The following is a 26,341-nucleotide window of genomic DNA, read 5'->3' on the forward strand; positions in this document are numbered from 1 at the left end:
TGCTAGATAATCCACTGAAACAAACCTATTGGTAACTCACTCTCCGGGAGGCTTTCAGATCAGTTAGCGAATAATCTTACTACCAGATAGTGACTGGAGGGAGTCCGAGTAGTGTGTACGCAGGAGGCATCATCAAGGCCACACTATGTCAAGGAGCTGGGCATATTCTTGCCATGTGTACACCATATCCAAAAATTTCATTACTTCATATAGCATGTCCCTCTCATCTTTTCTTACTACAGGTAGACCATCAGTAATCCAGTTCCACCACTAATTTGGACATAATTTCAGCAAACGTAATTTCAAATTTCCTGGTTGGTGCACTGACCTGCTGCTACTGTTTTGGTGGCATTGGTTGCAGCGTCAGCTGTTGGCGCGAACTCGTACAACACTGGCAAGCCATTCCCACTTGTTTTTCTGCATTTATTATTATAATCTGCTCACATTTAGCCCCAGCCATGGTTCCAATGCATAAAGGAAGTGCCTCTTGTGGTGTAAAGCACAAACACCGTACATTGTCCATAACAGATAAAGTTGAACTTCTGAAAAAACTCGACAGTGGTGTATCTGTGAGAAGTTTAACTCTGCTTAATTGTAAATTCCAGCAATTTCTCTCTGTTCCTCTTATTTTAGTAATTTTTTAGTAATTTTCTTTTAGCCATTCTTTTTTAGATTTTTTTTTTTTTTTTTTTTTTTACAACACACTTGTACAAACTTGCGGAAAAACACAACACAATATGATGGATAATACGGCACGCTAACAAACTTGTTTTCACAAAATCTCTAACAATACTGACAAAGTTATTGCGACATTTGAGAGTTTATTTTATCGCAATTAGTTTTATTGCAGCACTCGCTGCACGTGCAATAAACTAATCACAAATTATCTTCATATGTATGCCGTAATAGCATCACACGTATGTGGCTGACATGGCTTCTCAAGAAATAAAGTAACCTGCTGGGCCACGTTGGCCAAATATATGCGACATAAAAAAAAAGCCTTTCTTTTTTGATATGTTAAGCGAAAAAACGACAACGCTGACATCACAATATTTATTTTAGAATTACTAATCAAATTATTTGCTAAATATTTTTGGCACCTGGGGAAATTTTTTCTTAAACTAGCTTGGCAGTCAACGTGTTAAAGGTAGGATGAGGTGGTTAGCTGTTGGGTAAACTGTATGTGCTAAAATAACCACCAGTGATCCGGCACCCCACAGGTACCAACACTGCCAGATTAGTGATGGTCAATCTGTACTGAATACATCACGAATTGTCAAACTAATAGAACAAACTTATCTGTGAAAAGAACTAAACCTCCCAAACACTTCCTCATTCATTTCACAAATATATGTGGTCTCAGTTATAGTCTCAATAATATCCAATTCCACTTATGGTCTGCCAAATCTGGTTACTTTTTCTGAAAGAATCCCAGTTATCAGTAGATTCAACCACTGCTCATCTCAGTTGTCCGAATGATTCTCTGTATGATTCCTTTCACTTAAAAGGTAGTACTTATATGCATATGTCCATTCTGATATTCCCCATCAGAGACTTAGAAATTTTGAATCTCCTCTTTTCGATCTTCTCTGGCTTAAAATCTCTCTACCATACTCTGTCAAATTCATATGTTGCCTCTATCATTCTCCCAACTCCACTAATCACTTGGAACCCTTTGACTTCCTCACCTTGAAACTTTACTTTCTCCAGTCCAACTTTCCTAACAGTGAGGAAATTTTACCTTAGTGATTTTTAAGTTCACAACTCCAGCTGGCTTCCATTTTCTAGTCACTCGGACTCAGCTGGTTGAGGTGCTGAGGCTTTTGCAATTACTAATGACCTTGTACAGATTGTTCGTTACCTACTAGAATACCAGACAATCCTAACCACACAGCCAACACGTTTGATCTTTTTCTCACAAACAACCCATCTAAGTAAATGGTCGAGGTGAATGGTCCTCTGGCACCTCAGATGACAAATCGATGATGGTCTCTTCACCAATGGAGCCTTTCTCTTGTTGCCATTCTCAACTTCATGCTGTTTGGCATTACATGAATGCAAAATGAGATGATCTAAGAGATTGCTTTACTTTTCTTTTCATGCTCAGATCATGTCATGTTTTAATGCAAGGTGAATGGCAACCTACAGATAAATTATAAGCTTGGCAAGGATGAAATTAAAAACAGTAGCGGAAGAAATGGATCTTGAAGTTATAATACGAGCAAATATGAAGTTTTCTGAGCAGCTTCTATGGGCAGCCAGAAAAACCAATGGTGTCCTATCAATGATTTATCAAACATTATCCTGTAGAAATATGGAGGTCACAGTCCCACCATATAAGGCAATAGTAAGACCACATTTGGGATACTGTGTTCAAGTATGGGGACCACATGTGAAAAAAGATATTGAGCTTCTTGAAAGGACCCAAAGACTGCAAACATAAGAGGAGAGACTGATTATGTGGACTACAGAGCTTGGTAACCAGGCATCTCAGTGGTGACCTGATTGAGGTTTATAAGGCTCTGAGAGGGGTTAGTAAAATGAATGAAGGCAGAATTTTAACTGTTATAGAGAATTCCAAAAATTGGAGGGCATAAATTGAAATTATAAGAATAAGGTACAGACTAGATTGTAGAAAGTTTTCTTTCAGCTAGCAAGTTGTTGATTGCTGGAACAAGTTCGTTTGCAGGTAGTTGAGGCTGACAGTTTGAATAAATTCAAAGATCAACTGAATAATTACCTATGTGAGTGGGAAAGCAAATAATTTGTTTTTTTTTTATATACAGGCAGTTCCCACTTTACAAGTTCCCAGGTTTACAATTTCTTTTGTTCAAGTATAGCCAGAATTGAAAATATGAACATTAACTGCAATAAATAAAACCTAAACATTGATAAATACAGTATTTCAAACCACATACGTAGCTGTACAATACAGTACATTACTACTGTGCGTGCATTTATTCGTCCAGGCAGAGATAAGGAGGGAGGTCCAACTCTTAAAGAATTTTGGAAGGAATTCCATATTTTAGATGCAATCAAAATAATAAAACGAGCATGGGACAAAATTACAGAGAAGAACACAAAGGGTGTTGGAATAAACTCTGTCATCAGTTTATTGATAATTTTGAAGGATTTCAAGAACCAGCAAAGATCGTATAAAATGAAACAGAAGCGGTCAATAATATTGCTAACCAATTGCAGCTTGAGGTTTTTACAACTGACGTTACCGATATACTTCAAACACACAATGGAGAGCTCACAAATTAAGACCTCCTTGAAATGGCAAAATGTGAAGTTGAGGAAGAAGATTTAACAGGTGAAACTCCTGTTCATTCCTTCACCCTCATGGGGCTTGACGAATGTTTCAACACAGAAAAAACAACTGAGATTTTCAAGTCACAAGATTCAAATTTCGAGCGCACTAGAAAAGCTGCTACAGATTTAAAAAATGCTTATGCACGCTAATGTGAAATTTAGAAAGAAAAAAAGAACACTGTCTTGGAAACAAATGATTCAAAGCATTTTTGAAGAAGAAGACTACTCCTTGTGCTTCCAACAAACCAACAATGAGTGATGAACCATCAACGAGTGGGCATTTAGTCGAGGAAGAATAAACATTCTTTAACATTTGTATGGCATAAATAATCTTTATTATTATAATTTGCTTGATTTTAAAGGCTATGTTTTCATTTCTTTAGATAAATCATTCTTTAAGCATAAACTATTGTTTTGTTGACCTTTATTTAACATTAACATGGTAAAATTTCATTGTTGAAAACATAACCTGTTTTTAACATTACATCTATGGAAAATAAATTTTACCATTTTAATGTTAAATAAAGGTCAACAAAACAATAGTTTATGCTTAAAGAATGATTTATTTATCCAAAGAAATGAAAACATAGCTAATGGTAATTAGCTATGTTTTCATTTCTAATACCAATAAACATAGCTAATACCAATACTAATGGTATTCCCCCATTGATATCATTCAAGGAAATCAGAAACAAGACAAGCCCCCAACAACTGGACTTCAATGAACCCCACTAATAACCCTGGTCCACTTTAAAAAAATGAACTTATAATAATCCACTATCTTCTGTCCTTCAAGCCAACCTTTAATCCACCTAAACATTGTGTCCATAATCCCAATGTGGTCCACAAGTACATCAGAAACTCTATAATGTGCTTTCTCCATTCAGATGATGAGAGCAGTATTTGTAAGGTACTTTATTTGTACCACAACATGCCGTTACACAAGTAGTGCCTATCTAATTATGTTTAATCTCTCGCACACTCGCCCACATAAAATACTAATAACAAATACCATGCTAATGGAAAGACGTAAATTTTTAAATTTAAAGATAAATAAATAAAATAATATTAGATATTACTTTAAGTATTGGATTATACGTATATAAAATGCAAGGAATTAGGTTATATGAAAAAAAAAATAACAGAATTGCACATACCTGTTTGGTTATAATGCATCCAATTTAGCATTATCTCTGGAGCTCGATACCATCTTGTTGCAACATATCCAGTCATTTCTACTTCAGCATGCCGAGCCAAGCCAAAGTCTAAAATCTAATAAAAATTGTGCCAATTTAGAAATGAGAACATTATATATGAAGGGGTATTGAAAATTTAGTAGTCAAGGAAGCAGTCTAACTCAACACAAGTGAGTTAGTATTATTTTTCAATATGGTCTCCTAGGGACTGCACACACCATCCACCATTTTACATGAACATGTATATGGTGCATCAAAATGCAATAATAACCATTTTGCAATAATAATGCAACAATAACCATTTTAATGCATATGGTGCATCAAAATGCAATAATGCAAACGCTACACACCGTTTGTGATTTTTTGATAGCCACATTAGTCCAATTCTAACACAATCAATGATGCATATCAAAAGCCAAACTATACAGAAGGAATACTAAAATTCACATTAACATAATTTAAAAGCTATTTTAACATTCAGGCTTTTGTGACATCAAACAGTTTAATTAATCATGAACACTTAGATAAATTGTAGAATTCTTAATCATGAATTCTACAATTTCTAATAGTATACCTGCCTTGTGGGCAGGTATACTATCAGAAGCACTCTTCTGATTTCGAAAATACCACATGCAGCTACTTCTACAAATTAAATGAATAACATATATTTTATGAAGCAAAAAATAAAAAAAAACCAACAAAATACACAACACCACTTGTTACAGTCCTGTATAAAGAAAACAATATTTCTTCATATAGCTTGTTTTTACACTTCCATATGAAAGCCAAAGTAAAAGTGAAGTAATGTGCATTTTTTTAATATAATTAGAAGTAATGTATTCTTAACAAGTCTTTAAATGAAAGATATGTGTGCAGTGCTACAAATTGTGAACAGATGTGTGACCACATTGAAAAGAGGAGCAAAAACTAAAGGACTATAATGTGCTTATGATGTCAATTTCAAAAAAGTTGTTCTGTGACGTGGAAATTACCAGTGACAAAGAAGCTGATAGGAAGTTTAGAGTTGATAAATCAAATGTAGCTGTAGATTGCTTTAAACTTGTCATTAGTCACAATGAGTCCAGAGTAAGTATCAAATGGTGCATAAGATTTAGGCTACAAAGTAGCCTTGCACTTTGGCAAAAAAATGACATTAGTACAGATGTTATCAGCAGATTTCTCTACAAAGTTCATTTGCTACCAGCACTATTATCACATGATGTAAGAAGCAAAAATAGGTAAGTTCTTAATTTTTTTTTTTTAAAATTGAAGATCATATAATTTGGAGGTACATATTATATTCAGTGGTAGCTTATGTCAAAGCAAATACAATATAAACTATCAAAAACCATACGGTTGTGCAATACCACCACTTTGCTTATTGGAGGCTTGAAGTGGTGAAACCCATGTTTAGTCTCTAGAGCAAAGTTTCCGGCATCCCCCCCCCATACTTCTCCTTCAACCCATGCATGGTACTAAGTACTATAGGTTTTGATACCTTTCGTGTTTGGGGTTTCCATTAAAAAGTTAAGATTTACTGCAGTTTTCTTTTGTAAGCATTAGCAGATTTTAAAAGATAACTGGGAAATAATCGCTCCAGGAAACAAGTTGTTTTCAAAGTATTTTTTTAGATTAACTTCTTTTGCACTGTTATTAAAAACTGTGCAAAAGAAATCAAAGCAGAGAAAAAAAAAACTTAACTTTTGGCAAAAAAAGACCTGTGCTTAAACAGGATTAAATTAAGTTTTACTTTTTCTTAATCACCAGTTGATTAAGACCAACATTACACTGAGAAACAGGTGTAATGTTTTGTAAGTTTGCAACTGATATAAAATAAGCTTAATGCATTATGACCTTTACTATTGTAGCATAAACCCAAAGAAAAGCTGTAAATTGTACACAATACAATGTTGTATGAGAGGGTTGGAATTGGCCAGAGAAATGTTCTTCATTCTAACAACAATAATATTTTTTTTAAAACTATGATTTGGTGAAAGGAAGCCACAGGATTTTGCTGCACTGAAAAAAAAAAGGGGGGGGAGCAAATTATTTGCTTTCCCCCTCACTTTTCTTTGAATTTCTTCAAACTGTCAGCTTCAAATACCTATGAAGGCAACCTTACAGCAATAAATGACTTGCTGGTTGAAAGCAAACTTCCTACGATCTAGTCTAAACCTCTTCGCTGTAATTTAAATTTATGTCCCCAAGCTCTGAAAGTCTCTGTAACAGTGAAAATTCCACTTTCATTCATTTTAATAATCCCTCTCAAAACCTTATAAACCTCAATCAGGTCACCCCTGAAGTGCCTAGTTGCCAAGCTCTAGCCCATATAATCATCTTTCCTCATATGGTCACCCTTTTGCTGCTCTCACCATGCGAATCGCCTATCTTTGGACCCTTTCAAGAAGGTCAATGTATTTTTTCATGAGGTCTCCATAATTAGCATTGGCATATGATGCAAGAATGCAGCATCAGCCAAAAAAAAAAAAAACACCCTCTCATTTCACCTATCCATTCATTCCAAATGCCTGTCCAGCTCAGCCTTAAATTTATTTAGGCTGTCAACTTCCGCAACAAAAGATGGAACTCTGTTCCACTAATCTACCTGCTGGCTAAAGGCAAATTTCCGCACATCTATTCTACAACTGTCTTTTCTCAATTTGAATCTTTGCCCCCTCAGGTTCTTAATCTGAGCAAGTGGAAGAATCACATCAGCATTCAGCTTGCTCAACCCATTCAAGGCTTTATACACCTCAATCAGATCACCTTGAAGGTGCCTACTCTCCGGGCACTGCAATTTGCAGAACTTAAGCCTTTCTTAAGAGCACCTTTTTTTTGTTCCCCTTCTTTGTACTCTTAGAAGCAAATCTGCATACTTCCTAGGCGCCTCCGTAGCCAGGTGGGAAGGAGCAGCAGTGCGCAGCACACGCTTCTTGATTAGACCGGGGTTCGAGCCCGTCACCACCAAATACGGAGGATGCGGAAAGGTCAAGGAATGACCACCGCATATCCCGAAGCAATATGGCCTTAGTTGCTAATGCTCCTAAAAACCAACAAAACAAACGAACATACTTCCTAAAATGAGGTCTCTAGACCTGTACACAGTACTCTAGGTGTGGCCTAACCATTGCTTTGTATAAAGGGATAATCTCTCCCTGTCCCTGCTAGCAAAATTCTTTTTATATCTTTGAGAAGACTCCATGACCTGCCCTGGCAGCCCGTCTGCATTGCTTAGCGATCTTCATATTTGACTACACAATTAGCCCCAGGTCTTTTTCACTTCCCACATCCCTGAGTGTTGTACCACACAGCTGGTATGTTTCTCTTCAGTTATTGCTACCCATATGCAACTTTGCATTTGTCAATGTTAAACTTCAGTTGCCACTTCTCAGCCCATTTGCCCAACTTACTTAGAACCAGCTGGAGTAGCATACTGTCTTTACTGTCGTTAACAATCCTGCCAATCTTTGATTCATCTGAAAACTTGGACATTAAACCTGAAATACCTTCATCAATATCATTGATAAATATACAAAACAACAATGGGCCCAACACCAAACCCTGGGAAACTCCACTAATAACTTTTGTCCATGAAGAGCAGTGTCCACTGATGTCTCCCACTCAACCATCCCTTTATCCATTGTAGCAACTTACCCTTAATGCCATATCTCTCCAATTTGTACAGCAGTCTTCCATGTGCAACAGTATCAAAAGCTTTCCTGAAATCCAAGTATATGATATCAAAATTATTTTTGGCATTCAATTCCTTTGTGACCACATCATAGTATCCAATCAAATTGGTCAGACAAAACCTATCTTTAACAAACTCATGATGTGTCTTAACTATTACTGCAGTCTTTACTAGATGATCCTGCAATACTTCTTTAACCAGTGATTCTTTTATTTTCCCTGGAACAAAGTTAAACTAACAGGTCTATAGTTACTTGTGTCACCTTTTGAACCCCCTTTGTGAATTGGTGATATATTTGCACACCTTAACCCATTCAAGGCCTTATACACCTCCAGTCCATGGGACCTCCCCCGAGTCCAAGGAATCTCTCATAATTATGGCTAGGGATTTGCTTACTTCCTTTGCTGCCTCTTTTAATATAACTGGATAGATCCCATCCAACCCAAGGTCCTTTTTTATGTTCAACTTCAACAATTTCTCCTCTACTTTGCTCTCAGTTATTACAAAATCACTTAGCTTCCTGTTAGAGTTTGATAAACCTCTGGCACTTACCTCATTGAATAACTCCTCATGTGTGAATGTACATGCATAATACTCATCCAGTTTATCAGCTACCTGAGCATGATCATCAATAGTCAATCCATCTATGTTAAGTGGCCCAATCTGATTGATCCCTTTCCTTCTAGAGTTTACATAAGTAAAGAACTCTTTGCTTTTTTTCTTTGCATCCTTTGCCAAGGATTTCTCATAATCTGCCTTCGCCTGCCTAACCTCCTTTGTGACTTGATTACAGACTACTTTATATCTGCCATAGGCTTCTGTGTCACCTGATACTTTATATACATACCATACATTTTTCTTCTCAGCCACGAGCCTCATTAGTTCATCTAACATCCATTTATGCCTAAACCTTGAACAGTATTTCCTAGTTGGAATGAAAAGTCTAGTAGCCTCCGAAATTAAGTTCCTGAAAGCTTTTCATTTAAAATTCATTGTTGGTAATATCATCAGTTGATCCTACTGTACAGAATTTAAAAACTATCTGAGACACCTGTAGTCACCTTTACGAAAGTAATAGCCCTTCCCTTTAGCCTTGATGATAGTTACCTCTTTAAGTAATTCCCGCATGATCACATTGTGATCACTGTCACCCAGTGGTTCCTTTATCTGCAAATTCTTAATGCATGAATAATCACTGCTGATAATCAGATCAAGAGTATTACTCCCTCTGGTTGCCTCTCGAACATGTTGCTGTAGAAAACATGTCATCGAATAAATCCACAAAAGTCTTGCTAATGTGCGAGTGACCAACCGACAAGTTCCAGGTGATATCTGGAAAGTTAAAATCCGCCAGTATAAGACATTCTGATTTACTGGCCCACTCTATTTCTCCGCACAATTGCTCATTATACTCATCAGATTCGTCAGGCATATAACAGCCACCTACGCTCATTTTTCCTTTGCCAGTGCTTACATTACACCAAACAGACTCAACATTGCATTGTCCACCAACATCAATTGGATGCACTTTCTTAGATTTTATGTATTTCTTAACTAACAGCATAACCCCACTTCCCTTCCCATCTTGTATGTCCTTTCTGTACATATTGTACTCCCCAAATTCCAATTCTGCACTGCTTATGTCTGTGTGACACCACGTCTCTGATACCACAACAATATCTGCCTTTGATGTCTTGACTAGCACTTCAAATTCATCAATTTTATTAACTATACTCCTAGCATTGGTGTACATGCAAGTATACATGCACCTTTTTCTAATCTTAGTTACCCTAACACAGCCCATGTATTTATTTGTACCACTATGACTCCCAGCAGTCCTGGAAATCTTCATTGCCTTGCTTTCCAGGCTGCTGCTCATTATAATAGAAGCAGCGCAAGAATCACTTTTGTCTCTGCATGTGGCCACTGTTAACCTTTTAGTCTGTTTTTTTTTTTTTTTTTATGTAAACCCCAATCACGAGAGGTGTTAGTACCTTTAGTACTTAGTACGTTGCTTGGGTTGGAGGTTGAGAAGACGAAAGAAAATATTTGTTGACACTGGACGTGAATTTCTGTAGATTGTAATTTTCAGGAAATACGTATGAAGGAAGGTTGTTCCAGAAAACGGCAGTTAAATGAATAAACAAGGAAGATGAAAAGTTGGTTTTGTGAGTTTGAAGTTGGACAGTAAATGGATGTTGGCTGGTGGCAGCACGTGTTCGAACTGTTTTGAAAGAGAGCAGGAATTATAGAAGCTAATTCAGAAAAGAACAGTGCCCATGGAAGTATCTGTATAAGAGGCATGCAGCAGAAACAGTACATCTATGAAACAGCGAGTGCAGAGACTCTGTTAGAGATGAGTCATTAATTAACCTAACTGCCCTCTTCTGAATGGAATCAAGAAGCCTGAGAGAGGTTTTGGGGGCACCACCCCAGATGTGGGAACAATATTCCATGGCAGGACGAATTTACGATTTATACAGAGTGAGCAGCTGTTTGGAAGAAAAGTAACGCCGAGAGCGAGAGAGAAAACCAAGGTTTTTAGATGCAGAAGAAGCAATATTTGTAAAGTGCTTGTGCCAAGAGAGATTAGAAGTCAGGGTAATCCCCAAAAGAGATATATCATTTTGCCTAGAAATCGGAGTGTTACTAAAGATAAGCATAGGACCAGAAGAATCCTTTTTGCGAGATATTTTCGCTTTCTACATCAGCATGTTCAGGAGGCAACTAGAGGGAGTAATACTCTTGATTTGATTATCAGTAGTGATTCTTCATGCATTAAGAATCTACAGATAAATGAACCACTAGGTGGCAGTGATCACAGTGTGCTGAAGTGGGATTTACTCAAAGAGGTAACTACCATTAGGGGTAAAGGGAAAGGTTATTGCTTCCGTAAAGGCGACTACGATGGACTGAGACAGTAATTAAATTCTATACAGTGGGACCAACTGATGATGTTACCAACAGCAAATTCAAAATGGGAAGCATTCAAAGAACTTATCTTGGAAGCTACTAGGCTTTACATACCAACTAAGAAATATTGTTCAAGGTTTAGGCCAAAATGGATGTCAGATGAACTAATGAGGCATATGGCAGAGAAGAAAAATGCATGGGATACTTACAAATTAACACATGACACAGAAGCCTATGATAGATACAAGTTGATATGCAACCAAGTTACAAAGGAGGTTAGGCAGGCGAAGGCAGATTACGAGAAATCCTTGGCAAGGGATGCAAAGAAAAACAGCAAAGAGTTCTTTACTTATGTAAACTCTAGAAGGAAGGGGATGAATCAGATTGGTCCACTTGATATTGATGGGTCAACTGATGATGATCCTGCTCAGGTAGCTAACAAACTAAATGAATATTTTGCATCGACATTCACACATGAGGAGTTATTCAGCAAGGGGAATGCCACAGGTGTATTCAACTCTAGCAGTAAGCTACAGAATCTTGAAATAACTGGGAGTAAAGTGGAGGAGAAACTGTTGAAGATAAACACAAGAAAGGCACCCGGGGTGGATGGGATCTATCCAGTTATATTAAAGGAGGCAGCAAAGGAAGTAAGCAAACCCTTAGCCATAATTATGAGAGCTTCCTTGGACTCAGGGGAGGTACCCATAGACTGGAAATGTGCAAATGTGACCCCAATTCACAAAGGAGGATCAAAGGCTGACACAAGTAATTACAGACCTGTGAGCTTAACTTCTGTTCCAGGAAAATTAATGGAGGCACTGGTTAAAGAAGCACTGCAGGATCATTTAGACAAGACTTCAGTTATAGCTCAGACACAGCATGGTTTTGTTAAGGGGAAGTCTTGCCTGACCAACTTGATTGGATACTATGATGCAGTCACAAAAGAACTGGATGCAGGGAATAACTTTGATATTATATACTTGGATCTTAGAAAGGCTTTTGATACTGTTGCACATGGAAGACTGCTACACAAATTGGAGCAGTGTGACATTGGAGGCAAATTGCTGATAAGGATAAAGGGGTGGTTGAGGGGGAGAAGACAGAGAGTGGTAATCAATGGACACTGCTCATCGTGGACTAATGTTATTAGTGGAGTCCCTCAGGGCTCAGTGTTGGGTCCATTATTGTTTTCTGTATTTATAAATGATATTGATGATGGTATATCAAGCTTAATGTCCAAGTTTGCAGATGATACAAAGGTTGGCAGGGTTGTCAAGGACACTACTGACACTATGCTGCTGCAACAGGATCTGGAAAGGTTGAGTAGATGGGCTGAGAGGTGGCAAATGAAGTTTAACATTGACAAATGTAAAGTACTACACATGGGAAGCAGCAACCCCAGAGCAACGTATCAACTCTGTGGCACTACACTGACAGTGGTAGAGAATGAAAGGGACTTGGGGGTGGTTGTGCAGGCAGATATGAAGTTCTCTGAGCAGTGCAGACGGGCTGCAAGAGTAGCTCATGGAGTATTGTCAATGATATACAGGAATTTTTCCAGCAGGGATAAGAAGGTGATTATTCCATTGTATAAGGCAATGGTCAGGCCACACCTAGAGTACTGTATACAGGTCTGGAGGCCTCATTTCAAGAAGGATGTAGAGCTGCTGGAACGAGTACAGAGAAGGGCAACAAGATTAGCGAATGGAACAAAGGGGTGCTCTTACGAAGAAAGGCTTAAGTTTTGCAAATTACAGTGTCTGGAGACTAGGCACCAGCAAGGTGATCTGATAGAGGTGTATAAAGCCTTGAATGGTTTAAGCATGCTCAATGCTGATGGGATTCTTCCTCTAGCTCAGAAAAATCACCTGAGAGGGCATAAATTCAAATTGAGGAAAGACAGATGTAGGATAGACGTGCGGAAATTTGCCTTTAGCCAGCGGGTGGTTGGTTGGTGGAACAGACTTCCATCCCTTGTGGTGGAGGTTGATAGCCTAAATAAGTTTAAGGCTCAGCTGGACAGGTATTTTGAACGAACAGAGGGGTGAAGTGGAAGTGGGTTTTTTTTTTTTTTTTTTTTTGGCTGATGCTGCATAAGCTTGCTTTCTTGCATCAAATGCCTCTACTAATGCTAATGCTAATATAAGACAAGACTGAGTTTTAGAAGGGTTGAAATCAACTAAGTTGTCTTTGCCCCACTGGAGAATTACCTGAAGATCGGCATTTAAGGAATTGGTAGCAGATTTTCGAGAACTTGAAGCTGATTGAGCAGACAAGGTTTCTCAAAATGGAAAGTTGAATGCAATGTGCTATCATTGGCAAAACTATGGATAGGATTTCCAGTCAATGGAAGAAGGTCATTGATATACAAGAGGAAAAGAGTGGGGGAAAGAACTGAACCTTGGGGGACACCGGCATTAGTGGAGAAGTTAGAAGACAGAGAGCCATCTGCCATCACCCTCAGTGAGCGATCAGAGAGAAAACTGGATAACCAATTACTAGAAACAGTTGGCAAACCATAAGATGGAAGCTTGTTTAGAAGACCTTTATGCCAAACACGATCAAAAGCCTTTGAGATGTCAAGAGCAACTACTTGTGTTTCACCGAACCTTTCCATTGAATTAGTCCATAAATGGGTAACATAAGCCAGAATATCACCAGTGGATCGACACTGACGGAATCCATACTGGCGATCGTTGATCAGACGGAAGGTTTCTAGGTAGTTTAAGAGTTGGCAGTTAATTGATTTCTCCATTACTTTAGAAAGAGTAGAAGTAATTGCAATGGGACGATAATTGGATGGGAGGGATTTGTCACCCTTTTTAGGAACTGGCTGGATATGAGCAAATTTCCAAGCAGAAGGAAAAACACCTTTGGAATAAGAAAGTGAAAAAAGGTGGCAAAGAATAGGAGTAAGTTCAGGAGCACAGGTTTTGAGAACAAGTGGAGAAATACCAATGGGACCTGGAGGTTTCTTAGCATCAAGATTCGTCAAAATCCTTCTGACATCCTTTTGATGGAAGACCACAGGAGGCAGTGAATGGAGCGTGTTGGGAATAGTGGGAGGTGTTTTACCAAGATTGTTAATGCATGAGTTTAAAGAAAAATGGGATGCTAGCAGGTCAGCTTTATCCTTGGCTGAAGTGACAACAGAACCATCTGGTTTGGACAGAGGTGGGAGCAGAGATGGGCAAAAGTTGCGGCCAATAGCTTTGGCAAGAGACCAGAATGCTCGGCTACCATTAGGGCAAGAAACAAGTTTTCTACTCTTAGCCTGTTCAAACTCTAGTTTGGACTGGTTAATAACTGCTTTACAATTGTTGCGAGCTTTGGTGTAGGCAGAAAATGAAACTGAAGAATTAGAAACAAGCCAATTACGATATGCAACATTCTTCTCTTGAACAGCCTTACCACATTTATTAGAAAACCAAGGTTTAGATTAAGGACAAGATTTTAAAGTGGAGTGTGGGATAAAGGATTCCATTCCTGCAAGAATAATTTCACTGACACAATCTAAGCAAACGTTGACATCAGAACCTTTGAAACAGTAATCCAACCAAGGAAAAGAAGAAAAGAAGTCTCACAGGTCATCCCATTTTGCATTCTTGTAATGCCAAACAACACGAGGTTGGGAATAGCCATGAGATAAAGGTTCCATTGGAGAAGAGACAATCACCAAGTTGTGATCTGAAGTGCCTAAAGGACCTCTCACTTCGACCGTGTACTTAGAAAGGTTGTTTGTAAGAAAAATATCAAGCGTATTGGCGGTATGATTAGGATTGTCCGGTATTCTTGTAGCTAAATGAACAATCTGTGCAAGATCATTAGTAATTGCAAAAGCCTCAGCATCTCGACCAGCTGGTTCAGTGTGACTAGAAAACGGAAGCCAGCTGGAGTTGTGAACATTAAAATCACCAAGGAAAATTACCTCAATGTTAGGAAAGTTGAACAGGAGAAAGTCAAGTTGCAAAGAGAGGAAGTCAAAGAGCTCCAAGTGATTAGTGGAGTTGGGAGAACGGTAGAGACAACAGATAAATTTGACACAATGAGGTAGAGAGATTTTAAGCCAGAGAAGATCAAAGAGAGGAGATTCCAAATTGCCAAGTCTCTGACAGGGAAATCAGAATGGACATATGCACAAGTACCACCTTTGAGGCGAAAAGAATCATACAGTGAATAATTTGGGCATCTGAGATGAGCAGTAGTTGAATCAACCGATAACTGAGATTCTGTCAGAAAAAGTACATGGGGTTTGGCAGACTGCAAGTGGAAATGGACATCGTTGAGATTAGAACTGAGACCACGTATATTTGTGAAATGAATTAGGAAGCGCTTGGGAGGTTTAGATCTTTTCGCAGATAAGCTTGCTCTATTAGTTTGACAATTCATGGTGTATTCAATAGTAAGAAAAAGTGGGTGGGACATGCTGAATAAAGTAATGAAATTTTTGGATATGGCGTACACATGGTAAGAATATACCCAGATCCTTGACATAACGTGGCCTCGACAATGCTACCCGCATACACACTACTCAGACTCCCTCCAATCACTATCTGGCAGAGTAGAGGTAGCAAGATTATACACTAGCTGATCTGGAAGCCTACTAGAGAGTTACCAATAGGTTCGGTCCGGTGTACTAACTAGCAGCCAGCCTGCGAACACCGTTTTAGAGCTGTACCCTCAAAATGTAAGGAATATTGGATCTCACCACGATGTTCATCATAACCTCAAAAGTCATCAATCATACTGCATGATGGAAGAGATGGGGAAGGGTTGACCGGAACTTAGATCTAGAGACTAAACATGGGTTCCACCACTTCAAGCCTCCAATAAGCAAAGTGGTGGTATTGCACCGGTTGATGAGAGTCATCTACCACCTAGTACTGCCTGGTAACAGAGGGGCGGCGTTCCTCCATGTGGTGTGGGCGCCACACCTCGACCCCTGCTTACGTTGGTTCACACCTGGATGGTCACCCACCACGTACTTGTGCATGGAGGTTGTACCCAGGATTACTAACAGTCCCACCATCGTGAAGGTGTAAGCAGAGGATTTGGCTGTCACAGATCGTCGACTTCGCCGAAATTGGGTCCACTTGACTTGAGTGTTACCTGAATATCAGTTCCATCAGCGTTTTAGACTCACAGGTAGCAAATACAGCTTGTCTGAGAGAATGTCTGTGACAACCTCAAGGACACTTGTATCCCCTCGTGGGGATACAAGTGTGTATGCCCACAAGCTAGCAGTTTTCCGACCCACCTAACACTGACTCGATAGCATCAGCAAATATTCTTGCGCCCTTTCTATTTAAGTGTACCCCATCCCTGTAGAAGCAGTCTCTCCTGTCAACAAGTAGACCAGGATGAAAAAAATTCTACCCCTTGAGCCTTGCACAATCTCTCCAGGGCCGAATTGATCAACAAGGTTCTCATCATATACTCTCTCTCCCATTGTCTCGGCAGAATTGCAGACACTTTCACATTCAACCCTAACTTGCAACTTTTTTTCAACATTGACCTGTGCTTGTTAAATACCATATTTGAACATGGTATTACAAATGTGGCCTTACAATTGCCTTATACAGTAGGACTATGATGTCCACATCTCTACAGGATAATGTTCAATAAATCATCGATAGAACACCACGGGCTTTCTTGACTGCCTGTTTACTGATCCGAAAACTTCATATCTGCCTGTATTATAACTCCCAGATCCTTTTCTTCCCCTGTTTTTAATACAACTTCACCAAGCACATAATTTATATTGCGATTGCTATTCCCCAAGTGTAAGACCCTGCATTTTGCAGTATTAAATTGGACAAAAAAAAATGGTGAGATAAGCTTACTTTTATCTGACCATTCTTGAAGCCTGTTCAAGTCATCCTGAAGGAGCACTCCTTGGTACTGATCATTAGCTACTCTATCAATCTTTGTGTTGTCTGCAAATTTTTACATCAAGCCTTCTATCCCACTGTAAATATTGTTTATGAAAATCAGAAACAACAGTAGTCCAAGAACTGATCCTTGGGGAACCCTGCTAATGACTTTACACCAATCTGAAGAATAATCACAACCCTCTACCTTCTACCCAGCAAACCATCTTTGAATTTTTCCAGTAATTCCCTCATGAGAGGTCATTATACAACAACCTTTCACGAGGGACTGAGTCAAATGCCTTACTAAAATCCAAATAAACTACGCTGAAATTGTTCCCTACATCCAGCTCATAAGTAACCGTCAAAATGAGATAGTCGAACATGATTTTCCCTTAACAAAACCACGTGTGCTATTCAGAATGTCACATCTCTCTAAATGTCCCTGGATTGCACTCAATCATTGTCTCTAAGATTTTCCCTAGTAGTGTTGAACTAACGTTCTAGGAGCTGCCCTATCCTAAAACATACTTACTTACTTAACTGGTCTGTAGTTATCAACTTCACTCTTAGCATTATCAGATACATACAATGCAAGAAAGCAAACTTATACAGCATCAGCCAAGGAGGAAAAAAAAAAAAAAAAAAAAAACCTTCCGGTTTCACCCATCCATTCACTCCAAAAGTCTGTCTAGTCATCCTTCAATTTATTTAAGCTGTTGACTTCCACAACAACAGATGGAAGTTTGTTCCAGCAATCAACCACCTGTTGCCTAAAAGCAAATTTCTGCACATCCCTTCTACAACTGTCTTTCCTCAATTTGAATTTTTGCCCTATCAGGTGCAGAATCTGAGCAAGAGGAAGCATCCCATCAGCATTAAGCTTTCTCAAACCATTCAAGGCTTTATACATCTCAATTAGATCATATTACAGGTGCCTCGTCTCCAGAAACTACAATTTGCAGAACTTAAGCCTTTCTTGGTATTAGTGAGTGAAATGCTTTGTTTCTCATTGCCCTGCTCTGTACTCGTTCTAGCAACTCTACATCTTTCCTAAAATGAGGCCTCCAGACCTGTATGCAGTACTCAAGGTGTGGACTGACGACTGCTGTATACAAGGGTATAATCACCTCCTTATCCCTGTTAGCAAAATTTCTGTATATCATTGGCAAGACTCCATGAGCTACTCTTGCAGCCTGTCTGCACTAATCAGAAAACTTCATATCTGACTGCACAATTGTCCCCTTAGATCTGCCTTTAAGTATTGGAGATATATTGGCACTTCTTCAATCCAAAGGAAATTTTTCCCAAGTCCAAAGATGCCCTCATAATTAACCTCCATGGTTGAATACACTCCCTGGCAGCCTCCCTCAAAATAACTGGGCATATGCCATCAGCTCCAGGAGTCTTGCTTGCCTTTGTGCTCGAAAGTTTTTCTAATAAACAGTCATCAATAATTTTGAAATCACTAATTTCATATGACTCAGCCTCTTCTCAGCATGAAGGGTCTTTTGTCAGTAAAGATAGGTGCAAAGTACCTGTTCAATTCATCTGGAACTCAGCTGGGATGTCTAAGACTTCCCAACATCCAGTGCACACGGGTCCAATCTATTTCGGTTTTTCTTCCTTGTATTCATATACATAAAAAATTCCTTGTTCCCATTCTTTGCTCTCTTAGCCAGTGCTTTCTCATATGCAGCCTTGGCCTCTGTAACCATATCTGTGGTACTATTACAAATCAATTTGTAGCTATTGTAGGCTTCAGTACTTTTCATTGCTGTGCAACTATCCCATGCTATCTTTTCTGTTCTATTTGACCAGCCATCTCCACATTTTCTTAATGGTATGTATGTGTTCATGGTTTGTAATTTTTGCTTTAAAGGTATTCCACAACTCAAGTATTTGCCTTCACTCTGCAATCCACCCAATTAATAGATGCCATATATGCCTTAAACTATGAAAGTCTCCTCTTTTGAAATTAAAACCAGTTCCTTTACCTTTAACTACTGCAACATCTCTCTTCACCTTCCAACTGACAACTGCATGATCACTACCTGCCAATGGCTCCTGTATTTTAAACCCTGTGACGTCTGAATCCTGAATAATGATGAGGTCAAGAATATTGTCACCCTGGTATTATCTCTAACATGCCGGTACAAATAATAATCATTTAGTTTATTTAGAAATTTTTTTTTTCCTAAACTGAGTTTCCCTCCTACTTATTCCAATCGATCTGGGACAGATTGAAGTCACCCATAATAAGACATTAGTGCTTGCCTGCCCATTCCATCTGCATGTAAAGACTCTCGTCATACTCTTCACAATCTTGTGGTCTACAGATTACTCCCACCACACAGATTTTATGCTGGCAGACATAACTTCAGACTCAGTAAAATCTCTTTTCTGGCTCTGGTTGCTTTTGATAAGAAGCATGACACCACCACCCTTTCTATCTTCCCTATCTTTCCTAAATACATTACATGTACCATAGTGGAACTCATCATCCCAACTTTTGAGTTGTACCATGTTTCTGTAAGCCCTATTATGTTAGCGTTATTTGTCCTAACCAGGAATTCAATTTCTGCCATTTTATTGACAACACTCCTGACATTATTATAGACACAGTTAAGACTAAGTATTCTTCTATAGTTTACTACCCTGACACACCCCTTTAACCCCTTCCTGGAACATTTTTTTCCGGAAAATGTGCCTTAACAGATCGATTTTTTTAAATTTACAGATTAAAAGTATGCATCATGCGAATACTCATCGTATAGTTTTTTGTGTCATTTATTAATTTTTTCGTAGAACGAGGTTAATTATCTCAGGTACGCCAAAAAGTGTGCAAATTATACAGATATTTTTAATAAATTAGCGCTTGAGCTAAAAGAAAGGCACAGAAAAGGTCTTCATTACTCATTATATAAATAAATTTAAAAAATCAAGTGGAATGCACAAGCAGTAACCTCCTGCCACAAGCAGCAATCACAAACTAACTACATTCTGACACACGGCCGCCACAAGTGGATAGGTGAGGTAAGCATCACTTATGGGCGGAAGTTCAAGAGGGTGCCAAAATATTTTTCGATATTGTTTTTGTGAATTATTTTTGTGGGTTCAGTATTCTGCATTTAGGAAGGCAAATTATATTTTGCTTACTGGTGGCACAGGAACGCACGATACTGTTCTGACATTGCTGTACAATATAAGTAAAACAAAAGCCAGTTGTTTGCTGCCAGGTGTAAGAAAATCTTGAGAAAACTCGAGATTTACATGCCTAATGCAAAATTAGCCAGATAAATGCCAGAGAAAATACGTTTCAGTCCTAAATTTGGAGGTATTATTGTATCCCAAAATATTTTGTGTATGTTCCAAATAACTTAAACCTAGAAACGAGATATCTCAGGACAATCCGTGAAGTGGTTAAGTTATTTAGGCTTGTTCCCTATCTTTCTCATCCCACTCATTTAAAACATTGGTACTCCCAGAATATCTTGCCAACATCGGCTGTTGTGGCAATAAACAAGAATTTGAGGTGAGTGCAAGCATTACTTTGACCAATATAATCAGATGAACGTGGATCTGGTGGGTGTGGATGTGCCACTAGGCATCTCCCCATATGTATTCGATGGGATTTAAACTGGTGGAATGGGCAGGCCAATCCATACGAACAATGTCCTCGCTTTCCCAAAGCATATCAACAGCTGCAGCTCGATGGGGTGTGGTGTTATCATCCAAAAACGTGAACTCTGGGTCAATGACACCTCGGGAACAGATGCAAGTGGGGAAGGATTACCTCAGTATAGTAGTGTACACTGGTTACAGTATGCCAAAGGATTACCTCAGTATAGTAGTGTACACTGGTTACAGTATGCCTTCCGGTATCTGGAGTTGTGTATGTCCATCCAAGATAACGCCTTCCCAGACGAGAACACCTCAACCGCCATATCGATCCCTTTCGGTGATGTTTGTGGGGTGATACCATGTGCCAACCTCTTGCCAGATTAGCTGACGTCCAGAATCACTGCTGAGACTGAATCTACTCTTATCAGTAAAGAGCACCTTAAGTAAAGATTTTGTGGTTGTAACCTTTAGAAATAGTGTTGGTCTTTAAGTTTTGCACACCAGTGTATGTGTGTTGTTTCGGTCAACAAACTTGATCCATTCTGCAGGGGCCATGCTTCTTTTTAAACTAAATTTTAGATGATGTATATGACGTAAAAATGTATATTTGTTGCGGAACTTATTCCATAATTCCTCTTGAATGATAGCTAGAGAAAATTGATGAGTGAGGCATGGATATTTATTACAAACATATTTAGTGCACACATGAGTGAATCTGAGAATAATATTATGTGAGAGGCATTTTTGGAGATATGAAATATGAAATTTGGTTACAAAATATTTAAAGAGAATTTTTGTGAACAAGGCCTGTCTATTGACCGTGTTAACATTCGTTTTTGGGATCTGAGAAAGGGATAGATGGTCTGGATGAGGTGTATTAGCTGACGTTAAAAATATTATGAATAATGACTGTGATTTAAAATAACAAGAGCTTAAAATGCCGAGAATTATGACAGAAAATATGCTTTAGTCAAGGCTTAATAAAAACGGCACTCACCTCAATGATCCGTTATAGTTACATGAATTGTGAAAATGGGAGGGACGTACTCTAATTAAAACATTAAAACTAAAAGTTAAGAATCATAAACTAGAAATTGTAAATTAAAGAATTAAGCCTAGAGGAGGGAAAGGTGCACTAAGTGCACCTCTCCATGTTGCATATATTTTCTGTTAATATTAATATTGAATATTATGTATCTTTTTTAATTTTTTTTTGTATTTCTTTATTCAAGTTTAAAAATTAAAGTATTTTTTCCCCTATAAAATGGATTTAAATGAAAAAAACTAATGTTCACATTGAAAACAACTTTGTATGAACTTTAAGAAAAAAAAAAATAAAAAAGTGGTGGAAACACTCCATTAGTTACGTCGTATAGTTTTTGACGTGTTTAATTAAAATAAAGTTTGATTCCTGTCGTAAATTTATATTTTTACTACTCAATGTACATTATAATAATATTTTATTCATACTTATACATTATAATAACATTTTAATACCTCCTGTACATTGTAAGTTCGTTATTAATATAGGTTTTTAAAATACATTCGATTTAACAGACTTTTGGTAATAGCAGACACCCCTTCCCCCAATTAGTCTGTTATATCGAGGGCCTACTGTACTAATTTTCATTCTGAAAATAAAGGTCAAAATTATTGTACACGTAGATAAAAAAAAAGTTTTTTTTTGCTTCAGCGTATGTATATACAATACTTACTTTTAGTTCACAATCTTCATTTACTGCTATATTACTTGGCTTTAAATCCTGAGTTAAAGAAAAAAATAAATGAATTATTAAAGTAAATTTAATAATGTAAGGACAGTTAAATTTAATTAACTCAGGCTACATTATACATTTAACTATGTATAGTACAGATGAACCTACATTTTAAAAACATATGAAAGAACAATTTTTATATCATTAATTGCAAACACAACCAACAAACATTCTTAAAACCATATGAATTCTGTAAAAAGCCATGTACTTAGTTTTAAATTTTTTTATAGTGCCAAAAGGTAAATAACATTCACAAAACATACATATCCAGGGCGACAGCAGAAAAATAGTATCCCGAATATTGCTTTTGGTCAGCCTAATCACACACGACATTGGTACTACTATATTCTCCATCTTCCAATTACTTTTTGCATCTTACATCTACATCTTACATCTCGTGCGCAATTAGGCTGGCTGAAAGCAATATTCGATATACTAATTTTCTGCTATTGCTCCTTTGTTTCCTTCTCTGACAGAGTTTAGTCTTTTCAACAGTACTTTTTAAATTACTGATTTCTCCTCTTTGCTGGTCCATTTGCCTCATTTGTTTAATTACCAACATCCCCATCACATGGGTAAGGTTTTCATTGACCTATTTACACTTTCTTCCCTACCCCCATTCATGGGATTACTTTAATGGTTATAAGTTTGCCGGGAACTTTCAGCTAACCTCTTTGGTCTCTGATACAGCCTGTTACGTTCGCTTCTCTCAGCCCATTTCACTGTCTCCTGCCAGGCTCGACAGTAAGTTGTATATTCTGACTATATTCTTTCATCTTTAAATTACACTTTCTTTGTTAAAATTCAAGTAGGGCTGTTTGTTATTCATTCAATTTTTCTTTAATAGGTATGAATGGGAACTGTTGGGACTCATCATGGACTGTGTAAGGGTAACTATGAGTAAGAACAGGAGCATGTATACTTTTGCATGTACACCAATGCTAGGAGTATAGTAAATAAATTTGATGAGTTGGAAGTGCTGGTCAAGACATCAAAGGCAGATATTGTTGGGATGTCAGATACACGGTGTCACCAAGATATAAGGAAGGCAGAATTTGAATTTGGGGAGTACAAAGTGTACAGAAAGGATAGGATAGAAAGGGAGGAGGGGTTATGCTGTTAGTTAAGAAACACAAAATCTAAGGAAGTGCATTCTGTTGACATGGGCAGACAGTGCAGTGTTGAGTCAGTTTGGTGCAACATAAGCAATGGGAAAACCAAGTTGACAGTAGGAGTGTGTAGGCCTGATGACTCTGATAAGTACAATGTACAACTGTACAGAGAAATAGAGCAGGCCAGTAAATCAGATTGTCTTATAATGGGGGATTTTTAACTACCCAGAAACTGGAGCTTGTCGTTGGTCGCACACACACGCGCGCGCACACACACAAGCAAGACTTTTGTAGATTTATTGGACAATTGTTTTCTACAGCAGCATGTTCTAAAGGCAACCACAGGGAGTAATACTTTTGATCTGGTTATCAGCAATGATTCTTCATGCATTAAGAATTTGCAGATAAAGGAATCACTAGGTGGCAGTGATCACATTGTACTGATGTGGGATTTATCTGGTTACCAGCAGTGATTCTTTATGCATTAATAATTTGCAGATAAAGGAACCACTAGGTGGCAGTGATCCCATGTACTGATGTGGGATTTATCTGGTTACCAGCAGTGATTCTTTATGCATTAATAATTTGCAGATAAAGGAACCACTAGGTGGCAGTGATCCCATGTACTGATGTGTGATTTACTTAAAGATGTAACTACCATCAGGGGTAAAGGGAAGGGTTTTTGCTTTTGTAAAGGTGACTACATTGGTTGCAGAGATTTTTTTTAAAGTCTATACAGTGGGATCAACTGATCACGTTACCAACAGAAAATTCTAAATGGGAATCATTCAAGGAATTAATCTTGGAAGCTACTAGGCTTTTCATTACAATTAAGAAATGCTGTTCAAGTTTTAGGCCTAAATGAATGTCAGACAACCTAGTGGGTTCGAGGCAGAAAAGAAAAATACATGGAATGCATATAAATTATCAGAAGACATAGATGTCTATGGTAGATATAACATAATCTGTAATCAAGTCACAAAGGACATTAGGCAAGCAAAGACAGATTATGAGAAATCCTTGGCAAACAATGCAAAGAAAAACAGTAAAGATTTCTTTACTTATGTAAACTGTAGAGGGAAGGGGAAGAATCAGATTGGTCCACTTGACATCGATGGTTCTATTGTTGTGCCTGCTGAGGTAACTGACAAACTGAATGAGTATTTGCATCTACATTCATATATGAGGAGTTAGTCATGAAGGTAAATGTGAGAGGTTTATCAAACTCTGATAGGACTAAATGATTTTGTTACAACTGGGAGCAAAGTGGAGGAGAAATTGAACATAAGAAAGGCTTCTGGGGGTGGATGGAATCTATCCAGTTATATTAAAGGAAGCAGCAATAACCCTTAGCCATAATTATGAAAGTTTCCTTGGCCTCAAGAGAGGTCTTCATGGACTGGAGATGTGCAAATGTGCCCCCAATTCACAAAGGGGGATTAAACAGTGACACGAGTAATTACAGGCCTCTAGTTTTACTTCTGTTCCAGGGAAATTAATGGGGGCACTGGTTAAGGAAGCAATGCAGGATCATCTAGATAAGACTGCAGTTATAGTTCAGACACAGCATGGGTTTGTTAAGGGGAATCTTGTCTCACAAATTTGATTGGATACTATGATGTGGTCACAAAGGAACTGGATACAAAAAATAATTTTGATATCATATATTTGGATTTTAGGAAAGCTTTGGATACTGTAGCACATGGAAGACTACTGTACAAATTGAAGTAGTATGGCATTAATAGCAAGTTGCTACAATGGATAAAGGGATGGTTGAGTGGCAGAAGACAGAGAGTGGTAATCAATGGACACTACTCTTTGTGGACTAATTTTATTAGTGAAGTACACCAGAGTTCAGTGTTGGGCCCATTGTTGTTTTCTGTATTTATCAATGATATTGATGAAGGTATATCAATGTTAATGTCTAAGTTTGCATACTATACGAAGGTTAGTATGCTACTGCAACAGGATCTGGAAAAGTTGAGCAGATGAGCTGAGAGGTGGCAACTGAAGTTTAACATCGGCAAATGTAAAGTACTACATATGGGTAGCAGTAGCCCGAGAACAATGTATCAACTAGGTGGTACTACACTCAGGATAGTGGAGAATGAAAAGGACCTGGGGTAATTGTGCAATCAGATATGAATTTTTCTGAGACGTGTAGACACGCTGCAAGAGTAGCTCATGGTGTCTAGTCAATGACATACAGGAATTTTGCTAGCAAGGATAAGGAGGTGATTGTCCCCTTGTATAAGGCAATGGTCTGGCCACACCTTGAGTACTGTATACAGGTCTGGAGGCCTCATTTTAGGAAAGATGTAGATTTGCTGGAATGAGTACAGAGAAGGGCAATGAGATTGGCGAGTTAAACAAAGGGTTGCTGTTACTAAGAAAGGATTAAGTTCTGCAAATTGCAACTTCTGGAGACTAGGCACCTGCAATGTGATCTAATTGAGGTGTATAAGGTCTTGAATGGTTTGAGCAAGCTCAATGCTGATGGGATTCTTCCTCTTGCTCAGATTATTCACCTGAGGGGACATAAATTCAAATTCGGGAAAGATAATTGTAGAATAGATGTGCAGATATTTGCCTTTAGCCAGCAGGTAGTTGATAATTGGAACAAACTTCCATTTGTTGTAGTGGAGGTCAACTTAAATAAGTTTAAGTTGGAACTAGAGAAACATTTGGAGTAAATGGATGCATGAAATGGTGTTTTTTTTTTTGGCTGATGCTATATTAGCTTGCTTTCTTGCATCATATGTCTCTAGTAATGCTAATGCTAACAATCAGCTAGATGGCATGTTCCACTGGGGAAATTCTGTTTTCTTTTACAGATACAACA

At 38.1% G+C, this 26,341-nt stretch overlaps 1 protein-coding gene across 1 annotated transcript in view; it reads right to left on the minus strand.

Moving 5' to 3' along the window:
• p38b (p38b MAP kinase) overlaps positions 1–26,341 on the minus strand; it is a 208,978-nt gene that overhangs the window by 98,313 nt on the left and 84,324 nt on the right. The window contains exons 6-7 of the mRNA XM_090390241.1: positions 22,328–22,375; positions 4,473–4,587 (exon numbers count right to left, since the gene is read on the minus strand). Of these exons, the coding sequence (XP_090246367.1) occupies positions 4,473–4,587; positions 22,328–22,375 (163 nt within the window). The remainder of the gene's footprint in view (positions 1–4,472; positions 4,588–22,327; positions 22,376–26,341) is intronic.

Source organism: Mastigoproctus giganteus, chromosome 2, assembly GCF_048544385.1.
Source record: "Mastigoproctus giganteus isolate SK-2022 chromosome 2, ASM4854438v1, whole genome shotgun sequence".
NCBI classification, from domain to species: Eukaryota; Metazoa; Arthropoda; class Arachnida; order Uropygi; family Thelyphonidae; genus Mastigoproctus; species Mastigoproctus giganteus.